The 25,389-nt window shown below is 40.7% G+C and overlaps 1 protein-coding gene across 6 annotated transcripts in view; it reads right to left on the bottom strand.

Moving 5' to 3' along the window:
* Mapkap1 (MAPK associated protein 1) overlaps window positions 1-25,389 on the bottom strand; it is a 282,174-nt gene that overhangs the window by 119,128 nt on the left and 137,657 nt on the right. For all 6 annotated transcript variants that reach the window (XM_045157076.1, XM_045157083.1, XM_004662807.2 and 3 more), the window contains one exon: window positions 10,980-11,156. In XM_045157076.1, coding sequence (XP_045013011.1) covers window positions 10,980-11,156 — 177 coding nt within the window. The remainder of the gene's footprint in view (window positions 1-10,979; window positions 11,157-25,389) is intronic.

Here is a 25,389-nt window from a genome sequence, read left to right as displayed (position 1 = left end):
GACATGCCAGGACCTCTAGCCACTGCAAATGAACTCCAGATGCATGCACCACTTTGTGCATTTGGCCTTACATGGGTACTGGAGAATCAAACCTGGGTTATCAGGCTTTGTAGGCAAGTACCTTAACTACTGAGCAAGCTCTCCATCCCAAAAGAGTATATTTATTTAATTTTTATTTACTTATGTGCAAGGAAAGAGAGAGAGACAGAGAGAATGGGTATACTAGAGCCTCTTGCCACTCCCACTGAATTCCAGATGTATGCAACACTTTGTACACCCAGGTTTATGTAGGTACTGGGGAATCAAATCTAGGGCATCAGACCTTGCAAGCAAGCACTTTAACCACGGAACCCTCTCTCCAGCCTCTTCATGTAACTTTTTAAATAAATGAAGCCTATTTTATTATTGTCATCCTCTGGTGTCTTCTAGTATTTCTCACTTCTACTTGATGAGGGCAGAAAAATTAGTAATAAAGTGTATAGACAAGGGCTGAGGAGATGGCAATGCGAGAAAAGCACTTGCTGTGCAAGCATGAGTATCTGGGTTCAGATCTTCAGCACCACATAATAGTCAGATCCTGTAGTGGGTATCTGTAATCCCAGTGTGCCTAGGGCAAGAAGGGAGAGAGAGTCAAGAGAACTGCTAGAAAGCTTGTGGACCAGCTAGCTTGGTGAACATAGCAGGGAGCAAGACTCTGCCTTCTTCAATTAAGGTGGGTGGCAAGGACCTATATGACCCATACCCTGAGTTGTCCTGTGACTTCCACATATGCACCACAGCACATATTCACACCCCTGCATTTACACTCCTCCAAAGAGTTAACAGAATGTAAATAAGTATAAAATAGCATTCATATCTTTGCATGAAAGAGTAAAGGGAAATTAAGCTTTTCTCCTTCCTTCTCTTCCCATTCCTCATGTTTATGGTAGTGGGAGGTTTGAACACAGAGCCACACACATGCTAGGCAAGTGCCCTACCACTGAGCTATATACCTAGCCATAAAAATTTCATTTACTGGGCTGGAGAGATGGCTTAGCAGTTAAGTGTTTGCCTGTGAAGCGTAAGGACCCCAGTTCAAGGCTCAATTCCCCAGGACACATGTACAAGGGGGCGCACGCATCTGGAGTTCGTTTGCAGTGGCTGGAGGTCCTGGGACGACCATTCTCTCCTCGTCTCTCTCTGCCTCTTTCTCTCTGTTGCTCTCAAATAAATAAAAATTTCATTTACATGAAGAAACAAAGGTCTAATTTCTTTTAAAATTTTATTTATTTATTTTATTATTTATTTGAGAGAACAAGAGAGGGAAAGAGGCAGGGGGAGAGAGGGGGGGGGAGGGAGGGAAGGAGGGAGGGAGGGAGAATATGTGTGTGCCAGGGCCTCTAGCCCCTGCAAAAGAATTCTAGACGCATGCACCACCTTATGCATCTGCCTTATGTAGGTCCTGGGGAATCGAACATGGGTCCTTTCAGCTTTGTAGGCAAGTGCCTTAACCGCCAAGCCATCCCTCCAGCCCAAATTTCCTTCTTTCTTTCTTTTTATTTTTTTAAAGGTAGGGTCTCGCTTTAGCCCAGACTGACCTGAGATTCACTATGTAGTCTCAGGCTAGCCTCAAATTCACAGGAATCTTCCTACTTCTGCCTCCCAAGTGCTGGGATTAAAGGCATGCACCATCACACCCAGCTAATTTCTCATTTAGAAAAATATTTTTATTAACTTATTTGCAAGGGAGGGAGAGAAGGATGGAGAGAGGAAGGGAGAGAAAGAGAGAGAGAAAAGGTATGTACACAAGTGCATCTTGCCACTGCAAACAAACTCCAGATGCATGAGCTACTTTGTGTATCTGGCTTTATGTGGGTACTGGGGAACTGAACTTGGGCTGACAGGCTTTGTAAACAAGTGCCTTTACTCGCTGGGCCATCTCCCCAGACCTACTCTCTCATTTTTCTATAATAGATATATACCAATTAAGCAATAAAAATGATCCAAAGGAATATTAAACTATTTATATTTTTGTGCGAATTATTCAGACTGATAAATTCTTACTACTAAGGTTGAGCCAATAGTGATTCTTATACCAGCATTTCCTGAAGTTCATAGACATCCGAACCCTGGCCCCCTGCTGGAGTTCACTAGTGAGTTTACAGGCTAAGGGTTCAAAACTTAAACATTTGAATTTAGTTCAATGAAAATTATACATAGGGCTAAGGAGATGTCTCAGTGAATAAAGTGATAGACTCATAGGCATGGAAACATAAATTTGGATCCCTAGTACCCATAAAAAAGCCAGGCATGGTGACACATTCCTATGATCTCAGCACTGGGGAAGTGGACACAGCAAGATCCTTAGTGTTTGCTGGACAGCTAACTGAGATGAATGGGCAAGCTTTAGGTTCAGTGTGAGACTGTCTCAAAAAATAAGGTATAGCCAGGAAGACTCTTAAGTTTGAAGCTACCCTGAGAATACACAATGAATTCCAGGTAAACCAGAGCAAGATCCTACCTTGAAAGACCAAAAAAAAACAAAAAGTACACTGTTTCTAAAGAGGACACCCAGTGTTGACCTCTGGCTTTCATGTATACATACACATACACCCACACAATTCGAACATGCATGCACATGTGCATGTACTCCACACATATACATGCAAAAAATTCATATGGGTGGGTTGGAGAGATGGCTTAGCCATTAAGATGCTTGCCTGCAAAGCCAAAGGACCCAAGTTCAATTCCCCAGGACCCACATAAGGCAAATGCACAAGGTGACGCATGCATCTGGAGTTTGTTTGCAGTGGCTAAAGACCCTGGTGCTCTTATTCTCTCTCTCAAACAAATAAAATAAAAAAGTGTTTCAAAACCCGCTGAAGTTTTTGAGTGTACATGTGTGTGTAGTGCACATACATGTGTGCACGCATATTGTGGTGGTTTGAATCAGATGTCTCCCATAAACTCATGGGTTTTCAGTGCTTGTTCCCCAGGTAGGGCAGTTTGGGAGATGGACCCTTGCTGGAGGAGATGTGTTGCTGTGGGCAGGCTCAGGGGTGTTATAGCCCAGCCTTCCCTTTGCCAGAGCCTGGCTCACACTCTTGTTGCCTTTTGCCAGCTGCTGTGGGAAGAAGTGATGTCCAGCCTCTACTCTCCCATCCTTCCCCTGCTATGCCGAAACGTCCAGAATAAACCCTTCCCTCCCACCAGCTGCTGTGAGTCAGGTGTTCTGTCCCACCAATATAAAAGTAACTACAACACGTGCTCATCTGTGTGTGGGTGTGCTTGTATGTGCAGGTGCATGTGCACATGTGTGTGTGTGAGTACATGTGGAGCACAGAGGTCGATGTTGTGTGTCTCCATGCATCTGGAGTTCATTTGCAGTATTTGGATGCTCTGGTGTGCTCATTCTTTCTCTTTTTCTCTCTGCTTCTTTCTCTCGCAAATAAATAAAAAACAAAAAATCATATGAGTATATACATGTGTACATATGGCAATACATATAAATTATATATGTAGATGGAGACCTCTCTATTTATTTATATGATTGAACTAAGAGTAAATTTATACATACAGCACTATATATATATTTACTATATACAAAGTATATAAATATTTTTTATACTTATATATGGATTGTAGGCCACTCCCAATTATGGTTCCATACTCCCTTTTTCCAATTTAGCTGGAAGAATCTGAGTCACCATTTAGAGAAGGCTACCCTGAGACTACATAGACCCAGGACAGCCACTTGGCCCTCATTGAAAGTAAAAAGAAACAAACCTTTTGGTATAAGCCAGAGGTTGACAAGTAAATCCAGCCCACATCTACTGCTTCTATATTGCCTATGAGTCCTTTTACACTACAAGGGCAATACTGAGTTATAGAAACCATGCAGGCCTAGAACATTTATTATGTGCCCTTTGCTTAAAAATACCTGCCAAACCATTTGGGTAAACTGGTGAAATTTGGGAGCTATATGCTGCAGCAGCTAGTTACATAACATTACTAATATATGGTAAAAGTCAAGTGGTATCACTGCAAGCTATATGCAAATACAGATAAACAGAGGAAAATGGCAAGAGAACTTAGTGGGCTCAAAGGTCTTGATTGGAGCAGGCTTGCTGGTCCCTGAAGAATTTGTTCCCTTTGATGGCCAAGTTACACTGTGCACAGGTAACAATCAGGCAGAGAGCCCATCTGTGGATCAATCAACAAGGGCAGAACATAAGATGACCCCACCCATCCTGCTTTACTAGAAGTATGAAGGGGTATGAAAGAGGGGTGGAAAAAAAAAGAAAGGGGTGGGATGGTCTGCTCTGGATATCAGGTTTCAGTTTTTAACAGTTTTTGTTTTTCTGAGGTTTTTTTTGTTTGTTTTGTTTTGTTTCGAGGCAGGACCTCACTTTAGCTCAGGATGAATTGGAACTCGTTCTGTAGCCCAGGCTGGCTTTGAACTCACAGCAAACCTTCCTCAGCCTGCTAAGTACTGGGATTAAAGGTGTGTGCCATCATGCCCAGGTTAGATTTTTTTTTGCCACCTTTTTATTATATTTTCTTATTGACAAATTAGATTTGTTTTAAAACAAGGAAAGTCCTGAGCTAACCAATATGAATTACTCATGATAGCAGAAATATTGTAGAGCAAATCGAAAGATTTTTCTAATTGAGAATGTGTACATTTTGGTGGAAATATAAATCAATTGGCTCATTAAAATAATGTACTGGTAATTAAAAGTACATTCATTGTTTCAAAGGAAAATAATATGGTAATCATGTTTCCATGAAATGGAAGTCAAAAGATTCAAGATGACAAGTAAAACATTTAACACTCATTAAACCCAACACCATCAATTTATTTTCAGCAAACATCAACATTAAAGCTGTTAATTTGGGTCTGGGGAAAGGGCATGGTGGTTAAAGGTACTTGCCTGTAAAGCCTTCAGCCTGGGTTTGATTCTCCAGTTTTCACATGAACCCAGATTCACAAAGTGGTACGTGTATCTGGAATTCATGTGCAGTGGCAAGAAACCCTATCACACCCATATTCTCTCTCTCTAATAAATGTAATAAAAATATTTCAATAAGCTATTAATTTGTATTTTAATTTTTAAAATATTTTTATTTGAAAGAGAGAGAGGGGAAGAGGGAGTGAGTATGGGCATGGCAGGTCCTCCTGCCACTACAAAGGAACTCCATATGCATGTGCCACTTGATGCATCTGGCTTTAAATTGGTACTGGGTAATTGAACCTGGGTAGTCAGGCTTTGCAAGCAATTACTGAGCCATTTCATCAACTCATAATTTATATTTATTAATGTTATATAGTTTTGTTGGCATTTAATCTGCAATATATTTATTTACCTATTTATTAGAGAGAGAAAGAGAGAGAGAGAGAATGAATGAATATGAGCGCACCAGGGCCTCTAGCCACTGCAAACAAACTCCAGAAGTATGTGTCACCATGTGCATCAGGCTTATGTGGGTCCTGTGGGAGGGGGGATCAAACCTAGGTTCTTGGGTTTCACAGGTAAGTGCCTTAGCCACTAAGACATCTTTCCAGCCCTAATCTTTAATTTTCTTTATGTTATATAAAAACAGGGAATTTCTAGCCATAACATCACAGAACGTTACAGCTAGAGCTTTACATTTGTATGTAGTCAAGTAGAACAATAATATATAATTTTGGAAAACACTGAGGCTTAACAATGAGACTAAATTCAGGAGAATTTATCTTTCTTTAAGAGTTCCATATACTCCTTATGATTAAGAAAACTCCCATTACCTGCATGTTACAGGTGAAGAAACTAAGACTTGCAAAGGTAAGTGAAGTTGCCAAAAGTCATGATGTAAGTCACTAGTTAAGCTTTTTCAAAGTTCAAAGCTTGTGTTGCCTCATATAGAGGGACAAGCGGTATTCTAAATTTTCTGGGGTGGGTAGTTTGAAAGTTTCTGAGGCCAGAAGTTAACTTAAGGTTTCCTAGTATTCAAAAGGCCATGATGGGGAAGAAATTATGAGGACTCAGTAAGGTGGGGACGCAGTATTTGCCATCAGTTCCCCTGTCTCTCCTTCCGGTCCTCAGACATTTATCTGTTCTATCCCAGTCATTGGGGGAGCTCATGATCTTGCATATCTGAGGATATCTGCTCATAACAGAGCTAATATGAATGTCTACAGATCCCCAATGAATAACCACCTGCCCATGTTCAGTGAAAGTTACTATACAATACAGCCTTTTAAGTCTGGCTCAGTAAGGTCATAAACAAGTAAGTAAGAGGCAAAAAGATGCAGTAGAAAAGATATCCATTCAAGAAATATCTGCACAGGGCAGATGTGTTTAAATTAGTCCTAACAATAACAGCAGCAACCACTAAAGACAATACTGACCTACACCAGTCCTCAGGATTGATCTGTGATGGAAGTACTATTCCTAACCACTTAACTGAGCCAGAGGAACATCAGAACATTAGAGAACATTAGAACCCCTCTTGGATTATTCCACTGTGAAGGACAAAGCCAGGTTCAAGGCCACCATGCTCTTCCCCTCTGCACTCTAGTGGTGGCTACAGGTCAGCCTTCAGGGACTGGGATCCACCTGACTAACTAAGCAATACTAGAACCCCGTCTCACCTTTCATCAGGCTGTTGGAAAGGACATGGGTCAAATTCAGGCCCATGAACAAAACTGCACCTCAGTTTTCACATCTGTAAGTTGGTCAAAATGCAAACTGGGCTATTTTGAGGTTAAATGAGAGAACATACACCTAGCTATTCTTTCCTTATTGTCAAACCTACTTTCCTCTTTCTCCTTTAGCTAAGTGTCTTTCTTGCTACCTCTTGCTGCTTCCCTCTACTGGGAGAGAGGTACAAAGAGAAAAAGGAAGAAGGGAAAAAGGAAGGAAGAAAGAAATGAGCCATGTTCTCATTTTACTGACAGGAACCATTGGACACGCCCATGGTCTCTGTCCTGTATTCACAGGCTTAGAATATGGACCAAACAGGTGGGTGGGAGGTTGCCAGAGCATTTATACATATGGCAAATGGTCAGTGATCTGCACTATTTCATCAGATGACTGGGAAAAAGAAGACAGTTTGCTAACACTTTCATTCTAAATGTTCACACATAGAGATTTACTTTACAGCATGTTTTCTGAAACATTTCAGACATGCCAAACAAATTCCACTGAATGTTACAATAGAAACAGATTGGCTAGGAAGATTGTGATGTAGTTCAGTTGGTAGAATACTTACCTAGCAAACCCAAAGCCCTACCTCTCAGGAGGTAGAGGCAGGTGCATCAAAAAGTTCAGAGCTAGGGTGGGAGGGATGGCTTAGTGGTTAAGGCATTTGCCTGCAAAGCCCAAGAACCCAGGTTCGATTCCCCAGGACCCATGTTAGCCAGATGCACAAGGGGCCATGCATCTGGAGCTTGTTTGCAATGACTGGAGACCCTGGTATGCCCATTCATTCTCTCTCTCTTCCTTCCTCCTTCCCGCTTTCTCTGTGAAATAAACAAATTTTTAAAAAAGTTCAGAGCTAACCTGGGCTATATGAGACCTTGTCTGAAAGAAAGGAAGAATAAAAGAGAGAGGGCTCAGTGCTTAAGATGTTTGCCTGCAAAACCAAAGGACCCAGATTCAATTCCCCAGGACCCAAGTAAACCAGGTGCATAAGGTGGCACATGCATCTAGGATTTGTCCGCAGCAGCTGGAGGCCCTGATGTCCCCATTCTCTCTCTCCACTTCTCTTTCAAATAAATAAAAATACATAAATAAAAAGAGACGGAGGATGGAAGGACACAGACGGGGAGAAGGGAAGGGGGAAAGGAAGGAGGGAAGAAAAGGTTCAGAAGGGAAGGGGGAAGGGAAGGAAAGGAAGTAAAAGGAAAGGGGGCTGGAGAGATGGCTAGCAGTTAAGGTGCTTGCCTGTAAAGCCAAAGGACCTCATTCAATTCCCCAGGGCCCATGTAAGCAGATGCACAAGGTGGTACATGCATATGGAGTTCGTTTGCAGTGGCTGGAGGCCATGGCATGCTCATTTCTCTCTCTCTCTCTCTCTCTCTCTGCCTCTTTTTCTCTTGCTCTCTCAAATAAATAAATTTTTTTTAAAAATGAAAGAAAGAAAGAAAGAAGGAAGGAGGGAGGGAAGGAGGGAGAGAAGAAGAGAAGAGAGAGGGAGGGGAAATGGGGAAGAAATGACTACAGTGACTGCAGAGTATGTTTGACAGTGGGAATGCAGGGATGGGGTAATTCAGAAGAAAACAAAGAGTACTGAATTTAAAGGACTGGTTGCTTTCCCATCCCTTCCCCAGAAGGTAGGGCACTTACAGAAGTCCTATGCCTTCTTATATTCCTGTTATGGGAAGGTAAATTTATCCCAGGCCAGACCTGTCCCATTGAAAATCATTGCTTTAAAGTCTCTTCTTTTAAAAAGGACTGCTATGATCATGTTAATATTCATGTATTAAAAATGCTAGTTACTAACTAATAATAAAAATGGAAGTAAGATCTATTGAAAATGCTACTGCAGCATCTTTTGTGTGTGTGGTGCTCGGGACTGAGCCTAGGGCCTTGTGCATAGTAGGTATGCACTTTACCACAGAGATACATTCTCAACCTCTATAGACATCTTTTAAAGTGTGAGGGGAGGGTGACAACATGTTATAATAGTCAGAATAGGGAAAATAAAATGATTTTATGATTTCTGTGGATGGCATTATAAACTGGTACATTTAAAAAAGATTTTATTTATTTATTTATTTAGAGAGTGGGGGAAGAGGCAGATAGAGAGGGAGAAATAATGGGTGTGCCAGGGCCATCAGCCACTGCAAATGAACTCCTGATGTATGTACCACCTTGTGCATCTGGCTTATGTGGGTACTGTGGAATCAAACGTGGGTTTTTTTGGCTTCACAGGTAAGCGGCTTAACCACTAAGCCATTTCTACAGCCCTAAACTGGTGTATTATTAGGAAGGTAAAATAAAAACATTAGTGTCTTGGGTTGGGGATATAGCTTAGTTGTAGAACACTACTAACCTAGCGTGTGAAGCTCTGCATTTAATTCCCAGCTCACACGCTGAAAGTGAGGGAGAGAAGAAACCTTCTGGTACCTAACAACCCTACTTACTTAAAGGAAATGAATCTAAGGAAGTTATTCATCAGAAATCACAGGAATGTAGATAATGACTGTCATTACATAATTACTTATGAAACCTAAATAATGACACACTAGAAATATCTTGTGATATACTTCATTGTACCTTATAAACTTTCATTTATACTGTTTATATCACATTATAAAATTATGTATTTATTTATTGAGAAGGGGAGGGAGAGACTGGGCATGCCTTCAGCCACTGTAAACTTCAGATACATGTGCCATGTTGGCATCCTGCTTACATGGGTACTGGGGAATAGAACCTCAGTCCTTAGGTTCACAAGCAAGCACCTTAACCACTAAGCCATCTCTCCAGTCCCTTATTGCATTTTAATGACTTATTTGACAACTGTATCCTCTGTAGGTAGTATTCTCCATGAGAGAAGGGCTGTCTATGTTTAAATCTTTTGCATAAAATAAGGGTAGACTGCAGAAATCAAGAACAAATACTGAATATTCATGATATAATGATAAAGGAAAAATGTAAAGTATAGGAATGCAAGGAGTAAAACTGTAATTCATATACCCATGGAAATGGTTATACAAAATAAAGTTACATTAGGATGGTGGGATGACCAGGTAACTTTTGAATTATTTTAACAATTGCATAATTTTAAACAATAATTTTGTAAAGTTGTTTTGGAACCTCAAAAATGAAAAATGTAAAAAAAAAAAAAAGTGTCCTTATAAACACTAAACTGGAGAAACCTTGAGGAACTGCTCTCAGCTCACTCCTGAAACCTAGTGCTTTTTCTTTGCTTAAGGACAGAAGGACCCACAGTACTTATACTGCACAATTCTAGTTTCCTAAAGTCTCAAACAAAGGCAATCTGTTTTAAAGAAACAGGACAGTACTCGAGAGTAGACAGTGAATTTACTGTTTCCTAACAGCAGGGGGTGCCAAAGGGATCACTATTCCCAGGAGATGACCAGGAGAGACATGCAGGGGTCTAGGTTAGAAACATTGGGTTAGAGCGAGGCTGGGATGTACAGAGTAAGCCTTAACCAACACTGAGCAGCTCTGTGCACCCAAGTGAACAAGTCACCCTTCATCTTCACCTCTAGTGGAGGCAAATCATAGGTGCATTGGCCATGCTGGTAACTGTCCTGAACAGATATCCTAGCTAACACCACTATGTGGCATATAGTTGTAGAGATTTTTGAAACAGCATTTTACAGCCATCACCACTCTGAAACAATAGGCTTCAAGAGTTCTAGTTAGATGTGTAGCTGGGTATTGTTATGTGATCTATTAGCAAAGTCAGACATGTCATTACACCACAAGATTTGTTTAATACCTTGATGACTTTAAATACAACAGGATTCATTTTCATCTCATTCATTTCATTCAATTTCATTTTATGCACTTAAATACACTTTTCACAGGAGTGATTTCCACACTGTCAATGTCAGGGAATAGGCTAAAGCATATCTGTTCAATCTAAACGAAGGCAACTGAGAGGAAAGTTCAAACTGGATCTGAACAAAGTTGGTGACAAAGTATTTTAATTAAAGCATGAGAGAAAAGTAGTTGTAGTACACACTGGATTTCTTGCACACAAAGACAAATCCAGAGGGGTGTTTCTCAGCATCTAAGCATACCAGAGCCTCTGAGGCCACTCACAGACACATGTGCAAAGATCTCTCTCACATGCAGCAAGCAGGTCTAGATGCTGGGGCATGAAATAATGCACATGTTCCCACATCTTTCTGGAACTGATCATAAGTGTAGACCCTCCACATATCAAATACCATCCACTGGATGAACAAAACCAAGAGCAGGTAAATAATGGCAGAAGACAGCGACAAGAACCTGAGAATATTGGCGGTCAGTACTCACATTCGAACGAACAGTGACTCTTTGGATGTCAAACCAGGAGATGAATACTTCTCAACCAGGGCCAAAGTACTGAAGCCAAACTTATGAATGGGCTCATTGGAGTCCAGTGGGGGAAAATCTGTGTCCACCTCCCCATCGTCTTCAGCAATGTGCAGGCAGTAGGCACTGACATTGTCACTGAAAGGAAAACCACAAAGGTGAATGAATACATTGTAGGGAGGGGATAGTGAAACTAGAGGATGTGGCAAACTATGGACCATGTTAATAAAGTTAGAACTCTCAGCTCCTACTTCAACCAGTAGATAGAAAACACATGGCAGTACAAAGTTGGGAAATATGTGAAACGAGGGTCTCGATATTGTTAATCTACATTTACTGAGGCTCTGTTGTGGATATGATGTACAACTTAGTCCACAAGATCAAAGGTGAAGCTTATAATGTACTAGGGAAAACGTAAAGCACTATACTAACTAAACACAAATAAGGATAAACAAAGGGAAATGCATGGGAACCAGAGACCCTTGATGCATAGGTACAAGGAAGACAGACTTGCTGTAGCTTGGGCAGTGTGCAAGGGGAACAGGACCATCTACACAGTTCTCCTTTCCTTGACACTTAGGTAGAAGGAAGACAGATCTGTTCTATCTTAGGCAGTGTGTATGGGGACCAGGACCATACACATAATTCTTTCCCTGATGAGTAATTCACTCACTAAGCAGGATATGGTTCCAAACACCATGGATCTTAGCTGAATAAAAGCAAATTGCCTGATTGATCCTGATGTAGACATCTAGCTCTTTCTATCACTTTTGAATATTCCCCATTTCTCTGACATGTCCAGTCTGTACTAGTTTAGGCTTGCCTAATTTAGAATCATCACATATTCCTCCCTCCTCTTCAGGGAGAGTAAAAAGTCAATTTGTTAAAAAATAGTGGAAACAATACCAACATATACACAATTTAAAAGCTCAATGAAATCAACACAAACACTTTAAGACAGCCTGTTCCAAAGAGGGTGTGAAAGTACAGCCCCGCCAGCATTCAAAGACTGGTTGGCTTCAGGAACATAATCCCAGACTTTATAAGGCTGAAGAATTCTAAATTTTGCAGCTTAAATTTGGAGTTTTAATTACATGATTGATGCTTAAATTAATTAATTGCAAAGTGTATACTAATTGTTTAATTGGTTGCTTGATCTATATAGATCATTTTTTGAATTAAATGAGTTGATTTACAAAGTTTATTGATTGAATGTGACAATGAATTATTTCACTGACTACCTGATTTGCAATTTTCCCAATTAATTCACAAATCTTTCTTTGCAACTCTGCTTACTGAGACAGAGCCTGCTTCAGGTGATCTATACTCAGGAAGTCTATCATGAGTGAGAGATATTTATTATATAAAATTGGTAACAGGGACAGATTAAAATTAATGGAAACTGTAAATTTGTTAAATGGATGGATAACAAGAAAGTAATCTGGCTATGTTTGTCACTATAAATTTCTTGTGTTTTCAATGCTGTTAAGAAATTTAAAACTTAAGTCTGAATGGTATGGGAAACTTGGATATTAGCAACAGGGCACCAACTTAACCACAAAACAATTGTAGAAGCAGATGCTCTGTGGATGAGGAAAAGGCCCGTGGCAGAGTCCTGAGAGATCTGTGGTATGAAACTGGATGAGTTTAGAGCTTAGCTTAATGGCTCATAGGCTATATGGATTTAGAGAGTAAGCTTTACCTTGAGTTTCCATTTCCACATCTATAAAAAGGTTATAATCATCTAATTCAGGATTACTTTAAGTAATAGATGTAAGGCTGGAGAGATGGCTTAGTGGTTAAGGTGTTTGCCTATGAAGCCTAAGGACTCATGTTTGACTCTCCAGGTCCTACATAAGCCAGACACAGAAAATAACACAAGACTGCACATGTGCAAAAGGGGGTACACATATCTGCAATTCAATTGCAGTGGCTGAAGGCCCTGGCATGCCAATTCTCTCTTTCTTTCTCGCTCTCTCACATTAAAAAAAGACAGTCTATTGGGATTGCCTCAAACAAACAAACAAAAAAAGATATAGAGCCTAGCATGTAAGTAAGAATACATGGTAAGGTACTATAGCAAAGTCAGATGGAAACTAAGTTTTACAGTTATGTCAGTTCCTAAATTCTGGATACAACAACAAAATATAGCAACATAGAAACTCAGCAGCTCAATCCAGGTACATACTTCTGTAAGGAGAGTTTAACACAGCTACTGTGCTGCAGCCTTGGGGCTGCTGAGCCTCTAGGGTCTTATGAACAGGGCAGACAGTGATGGGTCAAGCAATAGGCAGCATGGATTATTTATTGCCATGTAAATCAACCTGAGAAATGTCTGTGATTCCCTAGCACCACAAAGGTTCAAGGGCAATAATAAGCCTATTGATCAAAGGAGAAAGCTAAATACTGCTATCAGAAGAATTCTGCTTTGATTATCATGGAATGTCCCTCAGTCCCTGCAAAACAAATTCCAACAGATGCCATAAGCTCAGATCTAAGGAGCCAGTGCTCACTGCTAAGTGCTATTATTCTCTCTCTAGCTCTTGAATACAAAGTATGAAATCATTCATTCAAAAATCATCTATAAAGTGTGCAAACTGCATTGCAGTCTGTCCTGAGCATTGAGGGCAAAGCAAGAAAAGGGTTCCTGCTGTTATACAAAACAACTGCATATCTTTTTGGGATATCAGTAAAGTCTAGCAGTGTTTAAACAGCACTATGAAGACTCCACATATTTGGACTGCAAGACCACTGAGAAATCCTGCTGGAGCTGAGCTGAAAACCTCCTCCATGTAGACCAGCTGACAGAAAGCTGGAAAAAGCCGTGCTGCATACAGTTCAATGGGAGAGAGAGAAATCATCAACGAAGATAACCAACAGTGGACACTACAAGTCTTATATTTGACTAGCCAGACCAAATAAGCCAATGGATGAAATAGTGGCATGTCTGTTATGGAGGAAACCAACTGCCCTCTAATTGGACTGAAGGCCCGCTCCCTAGGAGGGAATACATTCCTGATACTAAAGGGGTAGTCTGAACCCTAGGGGTATAATGTCTACTGCTGTCTGGCTAAATGTATATACTATGCTCATCAAACTGCCCAGTAAGCACTTCTCCTAATGTTCATGCCCATATATTAATGCTACTCTCACTTTTGGTTAGAGAAGCTTCTCTTTGCAGATGGCAGTGATCTTGGGATGACTCAGAAGGCACCATGGTGCTGAGAAGAAGTGACAGAAGAGTGCTCAGCACTGAAATATCTCTATCACACCTTCCAAGGCTCAGGGTCCATTGCGGAAGAGGTGAAGGAACGAATGTAAGAGCCAAAGGAAGGGTAGGACTCCTTACAATGTGCTCCTCCAGACACAAAATGGCCTGGATATTCATGACCTCACAGGGCCTGACACTACCTACACAAGATCATCATGATAGGAAGAAAAGATCATGACATCAAAATAAAAGAAAGACTGATTGAGAGGAGGAAGGGATATGATGAAGAATGGAGTTTCAAAGGGGAAAGTGGGGGAGAGGGAGTGAATTACCATGGGTTATTGTTTACAATCATGGAAGTTTTCAATTAAAAAAACAAAAACCCTACACTGTGCTCTGTCCTGAGCATTAGGGACCAAGCAAGAAAAGGGTTCCTGCTGTTATACAAAACAAATGAAAATCTTTTGGGGATGTCAGTAAAGTCTAGCAGTGTTTAAACAGCACTCTCACCACTTATCTGAAAATCTGAGATAATGAGTAGCATTCCATACTCTATGCATGGGCCTCCTCTTTAGAAACTTGGAGCAGGACCAGGAACAAGGGAAATCTCAGCCACTGCATAGAAAGAAGCATGTGATCTAGACCTTGATCTCAGCATTCCCTGCTTCACTCAACCCCAGGATCCAAGTGTTCACTGTCTACCAAATTTTGGAATTACAAAGGAAATAATCCCATCTATCACATAAGGGTCTTATAAGGATTAAATCACTACTTATTGCATAGTGTGTGGCATGAGAAAGGATTCTCACTTTGCTATGATTTCTTCTACAACTCTTCACTTTCTGGTTATAGTGAAACACGATGTGCAGTGTGAGGCAGAGAAACCTAAAGCTTCTGTTAGTGACTACTAGAGGGGAAAAGTCATCAAGCAAGTAATAAGTAACTACAGAAAACTGGACCCACATGAGTAAGTTAAATTTTAGAGCTGGGTTGGCATGGAAGGAGCCATTCTTAGAGGGACCAAGAGCTTGTAAGAGGACAGAGGTCTGAACAATAAATGGGTGCAAAATGGAGCCTATGGTCAAAAGACAGCTTTGGAAGTAGAGGAGATGAAGACATGGGACCAAATCTTTGATGAGTATAATAACTAAATTTCACTTATTTATGCTTCATGAAATTTTTTTTCACTGAGAAAATTTATTTCATTAAATTGCTCACCAATATTCATTTTATATTCTAAGCCTGATGCAGCTTTTATGAAGGGACAAGCCTGTAACTCATAGCTAGATAGCATTTAATTCATATGTGAAAATTCAGGAGCATCCTAGATTTCACCATGTGATCTGGTGTGTTCAGTTTATATTCATAAGAATTCACTCATCTTAGTAAGATGCAATATATACTTTTAGTATGATGGCCAGAGAGCTGAATGCCTAGTGTATTGTTTTCAATGAAAAAGAAAAGAACACATGGCTCTGAAATGTCTCCATGCTTGGGCTTTAGTGTTGGAGGAGAGACTCAATATTCAGACTGTAGCAGGTATTAGCAAGGAAAAATGGGGGGAAGGGTTGTAGCTCAGGAGTTGATTGCTGAAGTAAGAGAAAAAAAATGTTAAGGCTGTCAAGGTTTCACTTCTCTAAAACCTTATGAAACAGAAAGCAGAAACTGATAAATACTGCAAGGTATGTCGGGCCATAGTTTAGCTTGAATTGTCTGGTAAAGAGGATCCAGGTAGACAGCATACCGACTTGTTTCTAACTGGAAGCCAGACTGTCACACTGCTCTCTGTCTCCTCTCCTTTCTGAGAGTCTCTGATGAAATGTTTTCAGATATATTGATTTTTTTCTCTTTGCTGTTATTACTAGCCAGGTGCTTTCATTTTCTATATTATTTTTATCGCTAGATAATCCACTTTCTGTCTTTGTGGTGTTCACATATAGGCTCTGTTGTTTTGAACATGTGGAACCTGCTTATAATAATAGTTAATTGCTACTGCCATAATTTCTGGAAAGTCCTTTGTATCGCCCTGAATTAGAGACACTCCTCAAACTTAGAATTTTGAATTTGGAAACCCACAAAGTCTGTAAACATTCACTCTCATTCCTACTGCCAGATGACCTTGTGGAAACATAAATGTGTCATCACTATCCCATGCTTAAAGCCTTTTTTAAAAATTTTTTTTTAACTTTTATTTATTCGAGAGTGACAGAGAGACAGAAAGAGGAAGATATATATATAGAGAGAATGCGCATGCCAGGGCCTCCAGCCACTGTAAATGAACTCCAGACACATGTGCCCCCTTGTGCATCTGGCTTACATGGGTCCAGGGGAATCAAGCCTCGAACCAGGGTCCTTAAGCTTCACAGGCAAGTGCTTAACCACTAAACCATCTCTCCAGCACCCCCCTTTTTTCTTACTACCTTTAGTATTAATTCATAAGAACATATCCAAAGTACCTGTTTCTGTAATACCTTCCACTGCATTCTACCAGCTTTCAACTAGCCTTCTGCCATACCAGACTCACACCTAGGGTTCTGACCATGCCTTCTGCCTCTGTTAGATGCTCCCTCCTTAGGCCACATGCCAGTCCATCACTGTGCAGTCTGTGAGCCTGTGTACACCTGGTCAAGTCACTGGGACTGACTCAAGTATCATTTCCACTAACACAGATTCTCCAACATGTCTTGCATCTCAACTCTATCTCCAGGCAGAACTAGACAGGCTTTCCCCATGGCCACACGGCACTCTGCATGCTATTGTTTTGTATGTCTCAATGACACTGGAGGTGAGCACGTGTAATCTAGTGTCTCAACCATTAGCCTAAAGCTCCAGTCACAATCTTCATGATTTTTTGTATTCCCAGTGTCTTGCATAGTGACTAAGATGGTGTGAACAACTCGGCACGTTTGATGGAAGGCAAGAAGGGGAGGAAGAAGGGGTTTCTTAAATGGCTATTGTGTCTGTGATGCTATTTGTTAAGAAGAACCTCATTTCTTTGTACAGAATAGTTAAGAGCAAGGGAAACAGAGGCAGGGCTAATTGAAATTCTGACTACACTACTTTCATTCCCCACAAGTCACTAGCTAAGAACAGCAATGATCTTGGGTAGTCACTTAAATTCCTAGTCCATCTACGACTTCCAAAGCTGTATGAAAGAATAAGAGGACACACTAAGAGTGCTGAGCACACAGAAGACAACCCATTGCCTTCTTATCTACCAGCCAGCAGGGTGGTGACTGTGATTGTATGTGGGCTTTCCTCCTCCTCAGGTCAGTGAGGATGATGTTTGCAGTAACTCCATATCTCATTCAAGTAAGCATGTCACTAGGTTGATCCATCCAGCTTTGTAGTTTCTGTTGAGTAAAGGTCTGTCCATGGCAGAAGCTTGCTACTTGCCTCAACAGACACTTGTAGAAAGATACCCCCTAGCCGGAAAAGGGTAGATCATTTCAGTTCAGATTCCTTAATTTCCCTGCTCTCTCATCCATTCCCCAATTATTCCTATGCTGTGTCATAGACTGAGGAATACAAGCTCATAAAACAGACATGGTCAAGACTTTACACTAATAACCGTGCTATTACTATGAAGCCTTTCCTTGGATGCTTTTGAGTAATTTCAGCCTTTATCACATCCAAAACTAAAGCCTTCCTTTGCCCCATTCTGAGCCTGTTTGTTTTCAGAACACCCTGTCTGTTTCAACATAGTGCCTCAGTGTCTAGTTTGAGGCCCTTCTCTCTCTTTACTAACTCATTCTGGATATTTCAATTTATATCTCTATATGGGTGTCTTCCTTTTCCACAAATTTCCAGCTCGTCTCTGTCTCTTCTCAATTCCAGCAACCAAATAAAATACAGTGCACTGGGAAATAGCAACACTCAGAAAGCATGAATGCATACAAACAGTAAGTTAAATAAGCCAAGTGCTACAACACTACACTTGAAAGTTTCTTCTTCCTCAACATTCTGTAACTGTCTGGAGTGAAGCAATGATACTGCTCTTGTCTTCTAAATACATGGGGCCTAAAACTAAAAACTGTCAAAGCAATGATAAAGTGTAAAACTACAGAGACAATCAAAAGGTCAGTGGTCACCACAGTTGAGGAAGAAGGATGAATGAATGGATAGATGGAGCACAGGGCTTTGGAGAAACTAAGAGAGAAAGGTGAAAAAGCATTTCTGACTAGAAAATAGCAAAAGTAGACAAAGTGTTATTGTCTATTAAAAAAGTGAAGCCTTATGGTACATGGGAGCACAGCTGGGAGCTGACTAGGGAAGGGCCACTAACGCTCATAGTGTTATTTAAGCAAGCGGTTCTTAAAAACGACTCCAAGAAACATATACTAGCAGCAGTGGCCCAGCCAGGGAGTATAAGATACCAAGAGCAGACACAGCTGTGCATGCAGATAATGAAAACAAGAAACAATAAAGAACATACAAAGAATCCAAATAGTAAAGATGGCTAGAACCATATAATGTAAGGCCAATACTCCTAAATACTATGGGGCATCAGAGAATCAAAGCAGTGTAATCAATGAAAGGGCTAAATTTTGCTGCTACTGCTGAATTGCTACCAGTACTGGCTATAGTCATAGCTGGCTTTTTTACAATATGTAGTAACAATATAAACACACATTTAATGAACATTTGCCATCTATTCACTCATTTCTTTTTCATAGTAACCAGTTAGTTCCCACTTCATTTTAAACATGAGAATACCACATTTGTGTAGCTTATATAATTCACCCAAGATCACCTGCTGTTAATACTAGACCTAAAACCAAGACTGTGGCTGTGTACTCCACATTTTTGGTGTTTGTGTAGCGTGTGTGCTGCAAGTAGAGGCCAGAGGTTGCCATCTGGGGTCTCCCTCTATCACTCTCCACCTCATTCATACATTTATCCACCCACCTTCACCTTATTTACTGAGACTGATCCCAGAGCTCACCAATTTGTCTAGTCTAGCTAGCCAGCTTGCCCCAGGGATTTTTCTTGTCTCCACCAATAGAGTGCTGGAGTTACAGGTGTGCACCACTATGTCCAGTATTTACATGGGTGCTGCTCATCATGCTTATCATGTTATCATGCTTGCACAGCAAGTGCTTTATCTACTGAGTCATCTCCCCAGCTGCAGGCACCTCACATTTTTAAGCAATATATTACTCTTAGAAAAGCAAAGATGCATGCTGGAGAGATGGCTTAGCAGTTAAGACACTTGCCTGCGAAGCCAAGGACCCAGGTTCAATTCCCCAGGACACATGTAAGACATATGTGCAAGGTGGCGCATGCATCTGGAGTTCATGTGCAGCAGCTGGAGTCCCTAGTGTGCCCTCTTGCTCTCTTCCTCTTTCTCTCTATCCCTCTCAAATAATAAATAAAAATAAAATAGAAAAACAATAAAAAAGAAAGCAAAGATGCTAACATATGTTAAAGACTTCTATGAAAAGTGGTTAGAGGGCTGAAGAGATGGTTCAATACTTAAAGGCATTTGCTTGCAAAGCCTGACAGTTTGGGTTTCATTCCTCAATATTCATGTAAAGCCAGATGCATAAAGTGGCACATGAGCCTGGATTTGTTTGTGGTAGTAGAAAACTCTGGCAGACACACACTCTTTCTTTGCTCTGCTCTGTGTGCTCTCTCTCTTTCTCTCTGTAATAAATAAATAAGTAAATAATTTAAAGGAAAATGATTAGAATTAAGTTTGATTCCTAGTGAGATAATCCCTTGACTAAGTACAAACCCACCAATTTCCCCTAAGGATTCTATATAGCTGAAGATACACTGTTTGCACTGTTTAGTATGGTAGCCATAAAGCACATGTGGCTACCAAGCATTATTATATGTGGCTAGTTTGAATTGAGGTAAGCTATAAACTGCAAATAAATATTAGATATTAAAAATTCATTACCAAAGCAACATATATCACTAAAACTTTTAATGCTGGGCTGGAGAGATGGCTTAGCAGCAAAGGTGCTTGCCTGCAAACCCTAACAACCTGAGTTTGATTCCCCAGTACTCATGTAAAGCCAGACACACAAAGTGGCACATGCATCTGGAATTTGTTTTCAGTGGCTAGAGGCCCATTCTCTCACTCTGTCTCTCTCTCTTCTCTCTGTATCTGCTTTGCAAATAAAATAAAATTAAAACAAGATTAAAAGGACTTTTAATGTTGATTATATGTTGATAGCATTTTGCATACAATAAAATTTAAGTTTTTTATGCGCGTATGTATACATGTGTCATAGGGTGCATGTGGAGGTCACAGGACAATTGTGAGGTGTTTGTGCTCTATTTTCTGAGACACGGTCTTGTTGCCATTGCAATGCACTACCAGACTACATATTGCCAGACTATTTGGTCTATAAGCTCTGGATTCTCCTGGCTCTACCTCCTATCACCACAGGCATGTTGGGTCACAGAAGCATGTATCACTTTGCAGCTGATTTTATGTGGGTGCTGAGAAACTGAACCCAAGCAGGCTGGCTTTGCCAAAAAGTACTTTAACCATTGAGCCATCTCTCCAGCTTCCACTTTTTGTTAATTATTACAATAATTACTAGAAATTTAGAATTACAAATGTGCCTCATACTTGCAGCTTATATTACGTTTCTTTTGAATGGCATGGTTCTATATCTGAAGCTTCCACGCACTGGCCACAGCAACAACCTACAAAGTAGACTACTTCAGTTTCTGGATTATAACAAACTCTTTAGGGTTTTAGTAGCTCACCTATTAGGAGCCTGATAAACAACAAAGGCAGATAAGAGACCAGTAAAATCCCACTGGATGTCTATGGGCCAAGTAAAAGGAAGAATCCAGGAAGGGGGTTGGGTGTTCTAGTCTACAAAAAGAGTCATAATATATGACTAAAGTCTTGAAATAAAAAATAGGGATAGTTAAAATTACCCTTGAAAATCCCTTAAATTATCTATGAAGTGGAGTAAATGTGGTTTTATATAAAGAATGGACATAGATATCAAGTTCATGACAGGGTAAAACCTCACTGAATTTTATTTTTCTCTCACAAATGGGTATTATTCAAAATATATTGTTCCATTCTTGAATCTAATGGAGAACTATAAATTAAGAAATGTTTAAAAGTCTCTTACAGGTCATAAATAGGCCTGCAGAAATACAGTCAATTGATCTTTAACACAAGAGCAAAAATAATTCAATGAAGAAAAGACAGTAGTTTCAACAGATAGTGCTGGAACAATCAGATATCCACATATAAAAAACAAGGCATACAGATGCATAAGGTGGCACATGTGTCTAGAGTTTGTTTGTAGTGGCTAGGAGGTCCTGGTACACCCATTCAATCTATATATCTGACTCCTTTCCTCCCTTCCTCCCTCTCTCAAATAAATAACTAAATAAAATTAATTTTTTAAAAAGGCATACAGACAAAGCGCTTCCCACCAAAGTTACATACAACTTATAAATCTCTTCTTTCTCCCTCCTCCTCCTTCCTCTTTCTTCCTTTTCTTTCCTCCTCCTCCTCCTTCTTCACCATCACCATCATCATCATCATCATTATTATTTGGGATAGAGAGACAGAGGGAGAGAGAGACTGGGTGTGCCCGGACCTCTAGCGATTGCAAACAAACTCCAGAAGTATACACCACCTTGTGCATATGGCTTATGTGGGTCCTAGGCAATTAAACCTGGGTCCTTTGGCTTTGCAGACAGTTACATTAACCACTAAGCCATCTCTCCAGCCCTTCTTCCTTTCTTTTTTATGGTGCTGAGGATTAAACTTGAGGCCTGATTCCTAATGCATGTTAAGTACTCTACGACTGAGCTATATCCCCAGCCCAGGACAATATGTCTAAATATAAAGCACATAATTATACAACTTTGAGAAGAAAATGTAAGAGAACAATCTCGATAACCTTGGATTTAGTGATGCCTTAGATCAAACTCTCACAGTAGGATTCATGAAAGAAAAAATTAGTGAAAAGCCTAAGATATGCAACATCATGTCACAGAGGAATTATGAATTAAAACACAACTGAGATAGCAGAAGGGAGGGGGGCATGTACTTAATAGGATAGCATTGTATATATGTAAGTAGAAGAATAGATTGATGGGGGTGAAAAGGCCCAAGCGAGGTCAGGGGAAGAGATTGAGTAAAGGAAAGTTGGAAGGAGGGCTAATCAAAATCTAAAAGGATATAAATAAATCATACGGAAACCCACCTTTTTGAACAATGGAACACTCAGGAGCCGTAGATTGTTACTAGAAAATTTTCAGTACCAGGGATGGGATACCTTCCAGGGAGTTGCTGGCCGGGGAGGTCTCTGATGCCCCCCAAACACTACAGGCCATTGCTGAAGTCCTTGGTTTCCCACCAGAAATAGATGGTAAGACCCTATTGTTGAAGATTCTACATACTTGGGCTGCAAGACCACTGTAAAATCCTGCTAGAACTGAGCTGATCACCTTCTCCATGTAGACCAGCTGACAGAAAACTGGAAGAAGCCATTCTGCATGAAGTTCAATGGGAGAGAGAAATCACCAGTGAAGATACTTAAAAGTGGACACTGTAAGCCTTGTATTTTGGCCAAATAGGGCAAATGAGACAATGGGTGCAATCGTGGCACATCTTTCATGGTGGAAATGAACTGCCCTCTAATTGGACTGGAGGACCACTTCATGGGAGGAAATATATCCCTGATATTGAAAACTGAAAACAGGGGTAGTCATGAGCCCTAGGGGTGTAATGTCTGCTGCTGTCTGGCTAAATGTATATACTTTGCTCATCAAACTGTCTGGTAAGCACTTCTCTTAATGTTCATACCTACATATTAATGCTATTCTCACTTTTGGTAGAGAACCTTCTCTTTTCAGATGGCAGTGACCTTGAGATGACTCAGAAGACATCATGGTGCTGAGTAGAAGTGACAGGAATGCTCAGCACTGAAGTATCTCTATCATATCTTCCAAGGCTCAGGGTCCATTGCGGAAGAGGCGAAGGAACGAATGTAAGAGCCAAAGGAAGGGTAGGACTCCTTACAACGTGCTCCTCCAGACACAAAATGGCCTGGATGTCCATGACCTCACAGTGCCTGACACTACCTACACAAGACCATCATGATAGGAGGAAAAGATCATGACATCAAAATAAAAGAAAGACTGATTGAGAGGAGGAAGGGATATGATGCAGAATGGAGTTTCAAAGGGGAAAGTGGGGGGAGGGAGGGCATTATCATGGGATATTGTTTACAATCATGGAAGTTGTTAATTAATAAAAGAAAAAAATAGCTAAAATCCAAATACTAGCAAAACCAAATGTTGGTGAGGATATGAAACAACAAACTCTCTTTGTTCATTGGTGAGAATGGCAAAAGACAGCATTCTGAAAGTCAATTCAGTTTCTTTCAACATAGGCTTATGATGTAATCCAGGAATTGTATTCCTGGGAATTTGCCCATGGGAGATGAAAATATGTGCACACTAAAACCTGCCTAGGGCTGGAGAGATGGCTCAGCAGTTATGAGCACTGCTTATGCAAGCATACAGGCCTGAGAAGGCCTGAAAGACCATTTGAGTTCAATTCCCAGGACCCATATAAACAGCTGGATATTGCCACACACACTTGTAACCCGAGTCTCGTAGGGAGACAGAGATCCAGCAATCACTGGAGCTCATGAAAAATGGCAAGCTCTGAGATCAGTAAGAGATTTTGTCTCAAGTAAGAACTGGTAGAAAGTGATGGAGTCTGATAGCTGATGCTCTGGCCACTGTAAGAAAGCACATAGGATGCCACATGGCACATACATGCATATCTCTCTCACACACACACTCCCTCCCTCTCTCTCCCCCACACATTACACAAAACCTAAATAGGAATGTCTACAATGTCTAATTACCAAAAACTGGAAGAACTAAGATGTCCTTCAATGGAAAAACAAACTATGAAACAAAAAGTATAATGTTACTCAGCAATAAAAATGAGCCAGCTAAGCAAAATGGCATATACCTACCACCTATGGTCCTAGTAAGAGAGAAACACAAGCAAGATAGCTTTATACAGGCAGTCAGCCAGGACTGACCCAAGGACATGGAGATGCATTCCTGTCTGCCCTGGAAAAACTAGAACTAGGAGTCTGATCCAGCCTCATCCAAGATGGCAACAAGCAGTTCCTCAGCAACAGTGTCCTCTATTTCTTCCCCAATCTAACACACCTAGGTGGGGTATACCCTTCTGAATCAGCCCCTTGAGTCCACGAACTAATCAGGTCTCTCCCTTACACACCTGAGTCTGATGTCAAGGTCCACCCTAAAAATAAGTTGGAGTCATAAAAGGGCTTGCCACGTGCGTAATTGTTCTCTTGGCTAATCAATCTCTTGACATTTGAATTTCCTGGTACCTGTTTTGATAAGCTCCTCCTCCACTCTCAGGAGCAGGGGAAGGGAATTTCTCTCTCTCTCTAATTTTGACCCTCTGTCCTGTGGTTTTTCTACCTGAACACCAGTGTGTAAGCTTTCCAGAGGAGGGCTATTACTTGCCTGGGTATTTTTCTGCTTGCTTCTTATTTATACCTTGCTTTCAGATGCTTTCTTGATTTGTTACATGAATGTAAGAGCCAAAGGGAGGGTAGGACTGCTTACACTGCTGCCTTCCAGACACAAATGGCCTGGATATTCATGACCCTGCAGTGCTTGACACGACCTTCATAACAGGAGGAAAAGGGCTGGAAAAATGGCTTAGCGGTTAAGTGCTTGCCTGTGAAGCCTAAGGACCCTGGTTTGAGGGTCGATTCTCCAGGACCCACGTTAGCCAGATGCACAAGGGGGCGCATGCATCTGGAATTCCTTTGCTGTGGCTGGAGGCCCTGGCGCACCCATTTTCTCTCTCTCTCTCTGCCTTCCTCTCTCTGACTGCCACTGTCAAATAAATTTAAAAAAATAATAGGAGAAGAAGATGATGACATCAAAATAAAGAAAACATTAAATGGAAAGGGAAGAGGATTCGATGGGGGATGGATTTGAGAGGGGGAAAATGGGGTAGAGGAGAAAATTATCATGGTTTACTGTCTATACGTATGGAAGCTGTCAATGAAAAGTTTTTTAGAAGGAAAGTCAATAAACATGAATAGCAAAGTCTAATTTTTTAAATTTGACTTTGTACAGACTGTAGTAATTTCAATTAGTTTCTTC

This window comes from Jaculus jaculus, chromosome 1 (assembly GCF_020740685.1).
Source record: "Jaculus jaculus isolate mJacJac1 chromosome 1, mJacJac1.mat.Y.cur, whole genome shotgun sequence".
Classification (NCBI taxonomy): Eukaryota; Metazoa; Chordata; class Mammalia; order Rodentia; family Dipodidae; genus Jaculus; species Jaculus jaculus.
The sequence above is the reverse complement of the archived record's forward strand: the minus strand, read 5'-3'. Positions and strand labels throughout refer to the sequence as shown.